The sequence below is a fragment of the Phoenix dactylifera genome, chromosome 6 (genome assembly GCF_009389715.1).
Source record: "Phoenix dactylifera cultivar Barhee BC4 chromosome 6, palm_55x_up_171113_PBpolish2nd_filt_p, whole genome shotgun sequence".
NCBI lineage: Eukaryota > Viridiplantae > Streptophyta > Magnoliopsida > Arecales > Arecaceae > Phoenix > Phoenix dactylifera.
In genome coordinates, this window is record NC_052397.1 from 6,329,684 (window position 1) to 6,341,447 (window position 11,764).

Sequence of the window (11,764 nt, forward strand, 5' to 3'; positions counted from 1 at the left end):
AAGTTTGCGTGAAAGCCTGAGTTACGATGTGCGAAAGCTAGAAACGGGAGTCCTTTGCTATTAAAAAAAAACGAATATTTTCTTCTTTAAAAAAAGGAAAAATTATAAGGACTTGTGACATTAAATGAGACTAAAATGCTACTATTGAAGTGCAACTCCGCCAGAAGCTAAAAAAATCCACAAGCATATACTTTTATAATTAAAATAATAGATATGTAAAAAGGAGATCAGCACTAGTTCTCCAAATTTGAAATGAGCACACTTTGTTATAAATTTAAAAAAAAAAAATCAAAAGGAGTATATCGTAGTAGCATGGTGTTGTGAACTTATTCTCGCGAAAATTGCACTCCACCATTTTGTGAATTTGGGCAGCAGCTCTAGCTTTAGAAATTTCCAGAGTAGGGGCCATCTACATAGACATTTACTCATGATATTCTCTTCGTTTTAACTTTTGACACCTAATTTCTTCCCGCGATGGCCAGGACCACGCCTGACCAATAAGCGTCCTCCATGTGGCTGGCTGGTGGTGAACATTCTCAATGATTAAGATAGCAAAATATAGCGAGTACACAATAGATATTAGAAGAGAAAGGCAATTTTAATTTTCAATTTAATCCTAGAAAATGGACTCAACTTACAATCCCTTGAAGAAATTGAAATGGCTGCAATTATCCCAAACCAGCTTCCATGGAACCCAATTTTCCCTTTGGAAGCACTTATTGGACCTCCTGCCACTAAAAAGGACCTTTTGTTGAAGCCCATTGGGTCCTAAACCCTCACTCTAAGCGAATGCTTCAAACTCCCCACATGAAGGACATGAGACCCCAAGGCCACCATTCTGTTCCCAAGCTCATCCACGAGGCTCAAATCCTTGCAAACATCAACGTTGAACACAACATAGCCCACCCCTTTGGGGCCCAAGTAGATCTTCTCAAATCCAAGCAAGTGCTTCTGGGGAGAATTGTGCACTGAAGGTGGAGTTGAGAAAAGGAAGACAGTGTGGCTCCCGGCCATGCGACCGGGGTTCTGAACTCTCAGATGGATGTCGAAGGCTGCATTCTGGCATCGACTTCCGACGAGATCGACCGACTTGCACCTCTTGGAGTAGCATGAGTGCCCCTCTTCAAGGGGGATCGATACTAGCTTTGGCGCTTGAACTAGGTGGTGGGTGAAGTCATTGTAGCTCAAACCGTCGCCGAAAGAGTATATCACATCGCCTGTATAGAACCGGTAAGTCCGTCCAGGGTAGCCGGTCGATGGGTCAGGCCTCATGCGCATGTCGGTCATCGGGACCTTGTCTGCAAATGACTGAGGATACCATGTCACAGGCAACCTCCCACCTACAAAAATTGATACAATTTGATCATGATTTAGTCCCGCAATGACAATAAACAATTAAAACGGTGTGCAAGTAAATTATGTGCAACCAAGGTAGCAGCATGATACTGGTGCCGTGCATGCGCTTATAATAGCATAAATGCAAGTGTTGTGCATCCAATTTAGGCTATAACACCAATATTGTTGTTACCATGATGATACTAATAAAGCAGATGTTATATCAAACTTACATGGATTGTAATAGCCAAAGATGATGTCGGCTAGGGCAGCACCGCCAGCTTCGCCAGGGTATCCGACCCAGAGGATGCTCGAAATTCGATCATCAGATTTCGCGAACGATATGTCGAAGGGACCACCAGACATGATCACGAGGATCACCTTGCCCTTCGCTGCCTTTGCTATCTCTGTTACAAGGGTTGTCTGCTGCCCGGGGAGGAGCAGGCTCACCCGATCGAAGCCCTCCCTCTCGATCGATTGATCGGCACCTACAACCAAGACGGTGACATCAGCTTTCGCCGCCGCCGCCTTGGCTGCATCCAATTGGAGGCTGTTGCCAGCGCACCCCACATTGGTGCATCCTGGCTGGTACACCGTGGAAACAACAGCTTTTAGCCCCTGGAGAGGCGTTGTATACTTGCATGGGGTACCTGTGCAAGATTGATTACTGCGTGATCAGTATTACTAAGGAAGAGACAGAGAAGGCCCAAAATTTAGAGCGAGAAAAAAAGAAAAGCCTATTGTTGTGGACTGGCCCATGAACTATCGCAGGCGACCCAGCCCACACTACGTACAGGTGGGCCATGGTATCATCCGATTGGAGTCTTTGGACACAAATATGGTCCAAATGTAGCATAGCAAATGCAGCATACATGCTAACTTATTGGAGTCCATCATCCATGTACATGTAACAAAATAATTTTGGTTCCTTTAAGCAAAACTTTTTCAAAAAGAGAAATCGTTTTGGCAGCCAAAAAGTTCATGCTCTTAAATGAAGAACCAAAACCAAACTACTTCACTATATTATGGTGCAATAATTTACTCCAATTCATCACCCATGAGATAATGTTGCCTACTTCTCAGAATACTTATCTTACCCTTGGGATATAGTGGCTTGCAGTAAGATACTTGAAGGTTTATTTAGAGTAGTGTAAGTGGGCTAAACATGGGCTTGGATCAAGGAAAACGGAAAAGATACATAATATGCGTTTAAACGTACCTTCGTAGTTGCCGATCATGGTCTTGGTGACGTTGGCGTTGGGGCCGATCACAGCCATGAAAGCGACGGATTTGGGGTCGAGGGGCAGGGCGTCGTCGTCGTTCTTGAGAAGCACGATACCTTGTCTCGCGGCCTCGCGGGCCAGCTCCTGGTGCTCCGCGGTACACACGTCCTTAGGGCCCAGCTTCCCGAATTCCAGCTTCCGTGGATCACCATCGAAGAAGCCTAGACGCATCAGGAACCACGAAATTGCTGGTGATGGCCTTGTCCACGTCGCTCTCCTTGAGCTTCCCGGCCTTCACTGCGGCCTGCGTGTGCTGCCCCAAAAACGACCCGCAATTGAGATCCAGACCTGCCAAGATTATTTTACTCTTTTTAATGCTTGTTAGGCCCGATAACTAAGTAGTTTTTAGGGGGAAAAAAATCAGTTAAAACTTTTTTTATTCTCGGCAGTGGAAAAAAAAGTTATGTTTATTTTTTTAAAAAAAAAGTATTAGTGGGGTCCAAGGCAGAGAAAGTCAATTAGTGGGGTTATAAAAGTAAAAAAAAGTATTAGTTTAAAGGCAGAGAAAGTCGATTAAAGCTGTCCTGGCCGACCCAACTGCTTGCTGTCCCTGTGCCGTATCCGTGAGATATCATTAGTGACGTTAGGTGCCCATATCTTTACCCTAGTTAATACCCCGAGCTACCAAAGTTCCTCGAGTTGTCCACATAAATTTGGGCTAAGTTTCTACAAGACCAGTGAGCTTATATACACACAAGTGTTACTTGTGTGAGAATACGTATGGATATGTGTTTAATTCCACATCGGTTATTCGCTGAGGAGATGTTGAGTATTTATACAGGAGGATCAAGAAATCCAAATAATACCTTTTAACTAGCCATTTTAGGTGAGATCCTGAGTTGTTACATTATGAGTCCGATTTAGAGCACAAACCTGCCAAGATAGTTACAGCTGCAGCATCCTCGGGAGTTTTGGTGTAGTGCTGCTGGTTGTAGAGCACATCGACCGAGTCGCAATCAGAGACAATATAGCTGCGGGCATGAACAAAATTTAGATTAGAATAACGAATACAACCCAGACGGCTCAATTTGAGAACATAAAACCTTTCATGGCTAAAGATGCATGCAGTCTTGTTCTGGTGGGTGCATGACCTAATGTCCAGCCCAGTCTGGAGAAGTAATGGAGACATTGAATCCCTTTGGCATGTGTAGCGACCAGAATTGGTAGGTAATGGCATCATTGTGTCCGGATCTAAGAGTCCAGCTCATGTCTATCAAGTTCGCCATCAATTACAATATATGTTCATCTTATAACCAATTAGAATGATTTTACCATACCTTTTTTTTTATGTGGTAGGGTGTTGAAGGGGTTAAGGGTTCGAAATCATAGTTTGCACTAAGTTCATGTTTGGACCACATGTTCATCTCCCACATGGATGGAAGTTGCTGAGAAGATAAAGCGATAGAAAAGTGCGAGGATGGGGGCCTTTTGCTCCCAATTCCAAATCATCAAAATGCTGAGATTGATGTAGAAAAAGTGATGCACAAGATCTCAAAAATCTAGCAACTGCAATTATTAGAAGTCCACTCATTTGCTTAGATACCTTGGCCACTTGCATGAGAGATACCAAATGGATTAGAACATTCAAATAGACACTAAAGTATGATATCTAGAACAGTAACCCTAATAGTGTGATGAACAAGGTGTATGAAGTATAAAAGTCAAGGATGATGAGGAGCTTGTCGCATTCCCATTAACAAAAAATAAACAGATATGCTTCATTTTTTAAAAAAAAGGAAAAGGAAAAGGATAAAGTATAAGAAGAGAAGGAGACCCATTAAGTTTCCAGTCTCCTCTGATGGTTCCAGCCAGGAGATCTGGGTCTGCACATGTGGGGACACCATTGACTTGGTTGTATGAGCACATGACACTGGCCACATTCCCCTCAGTCACACAGCTCTTGAATGGAGGCTGAAAGGTATCATCCAAGTCTTGCTTTGTGACCTAACACCACAACCATTAAAAACACATATTGAAGGAGGATACAAGTTAGGACACCACAATATCAGAAAAAAAAAAATGTTGCCCGGCAGCAAAGGACTCCTAATTAAGAGAAACCATTGTTTATATGCATATAATCTATAACTTAATCACTTACGCATCGGTTCTTGCACAAATTTTTAGAGTATATTATACTTATGCAAATATAAAATGCTATGGGACCACAATACGAGCCGATGCTGCCGTTAGGGCAGAAAAATGCCTCCCTATTACATTTGTGAGAATCGTATAGCCCAAGATGTTAACGTTGGACACGACATTCAAGGAATGTCGAGCATTTAGTAAATTATTACAGGATCTTACCTTGATAGATTATCCTTATTACACCAAAATAACATGGCTGAGATTCAACAATAAGATAGATGCAGCCAATATATATAGATTTTATAAGAAAACATCAGTAAGCCGGCAAAGCTTCATAAGCTTTCATCCAATAAAAGCAACTTAATATGAATTTACAGCCATTATACATTGTACATTCAACAGTGTAAAATTTGTGCAAGCATTCTAAGTTTTATAGGTTATCGAAAACTTATGTTGTGCATTATAATATGTTCTGAAGTTCTAAGAAGAAATAACCTATATTTTTAACCTCATTGAACTAGGATTTTGTGTCCAGCATGGATTTTATCTAGAAAAGAAACATCATTTTCCATTTTACAGAGGATCAAAGTAATTAGAATGCCTTTTACATGCAATTTTCTTCTCAAATATATGTTTTCCTAGCATATTTACAAAACCATAAAACCTCGAAAGAATCAAATTTATTAGTCATGTAAATTACCACAGCATTGAAGGTGTAGCGCTGGATTCCTTTCCAGTTATCGAGGTCATAGGCAGTGTAATGCTTGCAGCAAGCAGCGACTTTAAGCCGGTCTGGATCTTTGGCCTGCTGCAAGCCCTTCACATAACCAGCAGCATACTTGCTTGCAAGCACAGGATCTTCTCCGGGCGTCTCCTGTCCTCTTCCCCATCGAGGATCTCGAAATATATTGACATTTGGACTCCAAAATGTTAGTCCTGCTAGACCCACATTGTGCATTGCCCTGGCTTCTGTTGATACCACCTACAAGCAACCAGATATACAAACATTACAGACCAGCCTGTTTTCCAACCATTGCTTCGAAACTTGGAAGCTGTTCTTTGCCATTGGATAAAAAAGCAGTGCAGAGTTCACACTGTACCATGAACATAGAACATCTCGAGCATATTATTATTAGTTTATCATGCCAGTTTGGTCTGTTTTTTTCTGAAGTGGTAAGGACTATGATATTGATATACGGCTTATTAATTTGTCAAAAACTTGCAAGACCAGTTTAAAATTTTTTAACACCTACGGACTCGTAAATCCAAAACATCTTGTTTAGTCGAAGACAAAAGATGTGTATCTTTCAATAGAATCGTGGAGGGTCATATATACAGACACAGACATGAAGATAGAGGCACACTTTTCTTACAGTAAAGACAGTTCATCTTTTCCCTACATGAAACTGCCCTAAGAGAACGTTTCCGAGATTTGAGAACATCTGTAAAGCACTCAATTTATTTACTTTCATGAGACAGTGACACCTCAACTGATAGAGATGTGGGCACAAAGAAGATGGCCGACCATTTATGAGGAAATTTCCAATGCATATAATGCAGAATCATTGAAAAAATTGGAACACATTGCTAAATAATATCATATTAATTTCAAATGGTGAACCCATGAACTACATTATTAACTGTAGATTTCTCTAACAATGGTCATATTCATCATCTGTTCCGAAAAATTAATACACAATCATGGAGAGGAAATCACTGCCTTTTCTTTGCTGGATTCAAAAAAATGAATGTAGACATAAATTATCGGTTTAGTGCTGAAATTGAAGTAAAATTGGTAAGAAATGTCAAGAAAATGATGAAGAAAGGAACATTCCATCTATCGAAAAGTACAAATGGCATACAAAATCTCATAGTATTACACTGACACATGCACATACACACATGGGTTCGGGTTGTATCTTTTTCTTTCGTGATGTCAACCGTTGGATGGCACCTTGCACAGATCTTAAGTGCGCCAAACTCATTCATTCATCCATCTGCACATATCTCGAAATAGCTATTGCGTGATCCTGTGGTGGATCCGCATGAAGGAAGGTGAATCCTTCTTGGCACCAAAGATCCGAACCAAACAAGTTAAATAATGTCCCAAGGAAAGCAACAAGACCGTTTCCCTAATGTGGAAAGAGCAGCTGAATTTGGTAATTCAAGAATAAAATAGGTCTTCTTTAATCTTAAATAAAAAATTTTAATCCTATATCTATGAGAAGCAATTCAAAAATCATATCACAGATTAAACCAGATACAAGGAAAAAAAAAGAACTGACAATAAAAAAGGAAATCTTTAAGGTTGATGTATAAAGTTCCAGTCATATAATATGTACCACAACCCTGAATGAGGTTTTAAGCAAACTTTCATATCACCAATCCAGAACCCACTCCCACAATCCAATACCCAGAACCCACCGATTTGAGCATAAGCATCGCAATGTAGCCTAAAAAACAAGGCTTGGAAACTGGAATGCCATCACTTCCTCATCAAACAAAATCAACACAACAATGTCAATCCGCTACACATTAAAAAAAAAAAGAAAAAAAAACTCATCTCCAACCTATAAACGAATCAAAAGAACAGAACGTTGAATAAAAACCTCACCTTTCCAATGGTTTCAAACAAGGTAGTATTGAACGAAGCCGCGGTGAGAATAACCTGGGGGAAGCTGGTTGCCCCTGGAACCAGGCTGGAGAAATGTGTGCCGGGCCCGACGTAGGAGACCCCGTGCAACGCCTCTGACCACCACTCGTAGCTCGGGATCCCAAGTCTACTCACCGCCGCCGCCTTGTTGACCAAAAATCCCACCTTTTCCTCCAATGTGAGCCTCTTCACCAAGTCCCCCACCCTCGCCTCTATCCCCCACGACGTGTTGCAGAACCCGAAGCTCGCCAGGCTCGCATTCGACGCAGTGTCGCAAGCGAAGATGGGCGTCTGGGCCAAAACCCCGGTAAAACCCAGAAAACAGAGGAGGAGGGAGAGCCAGAACAGGGGAGCCCCAAGGTGGGATTTTGATGGCCTTGCCGTCGAAACCATGGCTCCTCCAATGGCCTCCGGGGCTCTCCTCCTCAGTGTCTCTTGCTTCCTTTCTTGGAGGTTATATAATGGATTCCAGCAGGGGAGGCATTGGCGTTGTCTTGTTGTGGCCCGTGACGGGTGGAGAGGCCTCAGACGGAGGGGGGAATGGGAGGGGCTTTGAGAGTCCGTGAGGATTTGGACCGCTTTTTTATTGGTTTTATCTTTGATGGGGCGCCAGAAAGGACTAAGGGGTCGTTTGACGAAGTGGCAGAAGGTAGGGGGCGTCGTTGGACGGTCTTGAGAGTGGAAACCGATTCGTGATGCTCGTTGGAGTTTAATGCACAGAGAGAGAGAGAGAGAGAGAGGCCTTGGTACGACTCTCCTCTTCGAAAGTTACTGCTGGAGCTCACGTGAAGGTAATTCCCGACAGCTAATTCTAGGAACATGCATCGCAAGTAGCTATATGGTAGAATGTTTTTTTTTTTTACTTAATGTATTCTTTCCTAAGGTTTTTTCCTTCATGATTGATTGGTTTTCATTGATTATTATATTTTGGTATTGGATTTGATCTTTTCCTTTGTTTGATGATTTTGTTAAAGAAATATGGGTGGAGCTATCGCTTCTCTTTACTCAGAAAAAAAAAAATGTTGAACACATAATGTTTGGTTTGCTTCATATGCGAAGATACAAAAAGTTAGAACTCTTAGGTGGCTTTTGAGGAGTGATGTTGAAAGTGATGCTATTTGTTTCTTTGTGTCTGTGATGTATGGCCACGTCTCTTAAAATTCTTTCATGGAATCTTCCCTTCTGGGTTCTGGGATTTTGAATTTGTGATGTGATTTAGCTCTGCTGGATAGCAAAAAATGCTGTCTAGGTTAGCACTTAGACGAGTAATGGAAGCTTTTAATGCACTGGTGGACAAAACTCTGCCCTGTCCGCAGGAAACAGCTTCTGCTAATATAGACACTTAGACAGCATTACAAGATTTAGACTTTATTATCATCATGAAAGATTTACCTAGATGCATAGAAGGTAAGATTCAGACAGCATTAAAAGATTTAGACAGATAATCTGTCTACGCTCTTCCAATACCTAGATGCGAAGAAGGTAATAACTTAGAATTAAAACCGTAGACGCCTTTGAAGTGCATTAAGAAAATGCATGATATTTGATTCAACTAAGAAGTTGCAGCACACATTATCTTCATTAATTTTGATTTTGTAAGTGTGCATGTGAAGAAGGCCTTGACATTATACCACACACATTTTGTTGTTAGGTACCATGTCAACACTACACCGCCTCAACACAAAATTCCAAACATTGCTCCTAATTTTAGGATGCAATTTATGTAGTTGATGCCATTTAGTAAGAAATCACCTGTGCATGATGATGCAAATTAAGGCTCTTGCATTAATGATGAAGTAAATTAATCAAAAGCAAGGAAAGCCTACAAAGTAGGACTAGATTGGCATATGATTATGTCTTGTTTCTAAATTTCACCTTCTAGCCTTATTTCCTTCAGTTCCCCAGCATTCAAAGTAGAGAGTTACATGAGTGCCCTTGATGAGTAGGCATTTTTCGTTAAGCCCTTATAAAACTCAACTCCATATCATCTATTGCACCATAGATCAATGAACGATCCATCTTCTTCTATCAAGTTTTCATATCCATATAGCTTCCACTTCCATCAAAGTTTTGAGTCACGGACAGCAATCATTACATCGAAAGAAAGCAATTTTTAAGAAAGCTCTAAATATACTCCAGACTCTGACCATGTGCTTCCAAGTTTAATAACAAGGAAAAAATAAAACTACCCACGTTCGCACTCTCACTTTTTGCTGGACTAGATACATACGGGAACCACTGCAACGGGCCCCATGTCTTACAACCAAGCAAAATGGGACAAAGAGGAGACAAATTTAAGAAACTTTCACTTTTAAGCACCCAAATTCACAGCCTCCACGGCATGGCATGACACCTGGAGACCACTAAGATAAAATTTGTGTTTGCTACGGTAATTGAGTGGATCCAGAAACAAGTAAGAAAGATCAGTAAATACCTTCTATTGCGGGATACTTTGGATATCGGAGAAAGAAGGCATCTTATTTTTTATGAGATATGTTTATCGTAAGACGAATAGAACTGCGTACACCTGATGTCAGTGGATGTTTTGAAATATTTTATTTTAAAAAAAAATTAATGTATTTGTATTAGGAAGATGTGGGAAAAAAAATGAAAATAAAAAGAAAGAAGGGAAGCCCAGGTCACAAGAGTGGCTGCTCACAAGGACAAGGAATAATAGCATAGTGGGACACCAACAGTGTGTGCGGGGTTCTGCCCGTGATCGCTGGCGGGCAGCCAAAACAATGCCTTAAAATTGAGGGCGGTCGGGACACGTGAGTAAGATCCGGTCCGCGTGAGCCGAAAGCAAGAGCTCGGACGTCTGAATGCCAATTACGTTGTTTGGACGGGCTATAATTGGGCTGGGCTCGATGGGGCCCACTTTGTTTAGAATAATGGAGAGGGGACGGAATGGACTGAGGCTTGTCCCATTCATATCTTGCCTTTTTCGCAGCTACGGATTATGTGGGTTCGAGTGTTATATGGTGCAATTCGGAGTACGTGGATAGAAAAATAAAATAACTAATTTAACATATATCTATTTTGAGTTTGCATTGGTGTGGAAAAGTCCACTAGAAGAGAATCTAGCATTGTGTATGAAAACTATACTTGTTGGGGAAGGACCAGCGTAACATATTGCAATGTAAAAATATAGAATCCAGACATGAGTTAAACTATCAAAAAGACTAGCTAGAAAGTACTATTTGATCTTCATGTCCATATATAAATACTTAAAATCTACCAGTTAGATAGTCGATGCATGACTAAATACATATCCGTACGGGTCTTCATAGAAATATTATGACTTAGATAGAAATACAATGCGAGGACTAGCATGGAAGCCAAGGACCCCAATTAACAAAGTTTTTACTAGTCTTATAGTTTTGGGGGACATCTTAGGCTGCTACACCAATTTGCGCTCAACATCTATTTATTTCTGATACACTTATTTCACCATATTAAATGCAAAGATTGAAGTCTATGAAAATCCATAGCACATTACAACTCTATTCATTTCACACCCCTCACATTGCAAATTTAGTTCCATTAGCCACTTGTTTCCACATATCATATTTGATTTATATAGTCTATGAACATTGATGGCTAGACGCTGTGAAACATCCTTTAACATGTATGTTCACCCTCATATATATTTTGATGCGTATCTTGCGTGTTGTTTCTTTTTCCATGTACCCTTTACGTCCGGCAAACTCATTGCCTTGTTGATGGGGAAGGGAAATATTGCATTCAACTCAAGCTGGAAATGGTCATGGCTGCAAAGAGGTATGAAGGATATCTCATCAAAACCTATGTCTATAATATATTCAAATGAAAGAAGAGATGAATACATGCAATCTTGTACAGCTAGTTTTTTTTTTTAGAGTAAGTTATGCCCTTTTTTTGGAAAAAAAATAAGTAATGCCATCGAAACATGCATTTCCTATTAAAAAGGCAAAAAAAAGCATCCTCTCCAACACAATTATGTTACTGTGCAACAATAAAGACATCAAAAAACAAAAAAAAAAAGTTTTCAGCCACCACATTGGCTAGATTGTGGTCCAATTTTTCTGAGCGACCTAGGATTGTCAAAATAGAAGAACCAATAAGAGAATGCTATAGTTGCATGGGGACTCAAACTGTTGGCTAGTTCCCATCAACAATTCACCAGAAACCCAAAAGGTGATGTTGATCTTCCCAGGGTTCCAAAGGGATATGCCACCCTAGCATGGTAATGGAGTGAAGCCACTTCTCCTTGATAGGAAGTCTGAGGGCCTTGCATGTGTGGTAGATTGGCACCATCTTGATGTTGAAGTATTTCAAAATTCTAAGCCTATCTTTTTTTTTTTCTCTCGTATATTTGTTTAGTCCCACATTGGGTTGTTCATTTGTCACTGTATCTGTAAGCGTACGC

General features: G+C 40.7%; 1 protein-coding gene across 1 annotated transcript; it reads right to left on the reverse strand.

The window, feature by feature from the left end:
* Positions 1–577: 577 nt before the first annotated feature.
* LOC103703469 (beta-xylosidase/alpha-L-arabinofuranosidase 2-like) lies at positions 578–7,875 on the reverse strand. The gene is given in 8 exon segments (XM_008786326.4): positions 578–1,340; positions 1,569–1,985; positions 2,555–2,792; positions 2,794–2,906; positions 3,492–3,589; positions 4,393–4,562; positions 5,404–5,685; positions 7,318–7,875. Coding segments are annotated over 8 exon segments (2,322 nt in total). The 5' UTR covers positions 7,750–7,875; the 3' UTR covers positions 578–768.
* Positions 7,876–11,764: the final 3,889 nt, after the last annotated feature.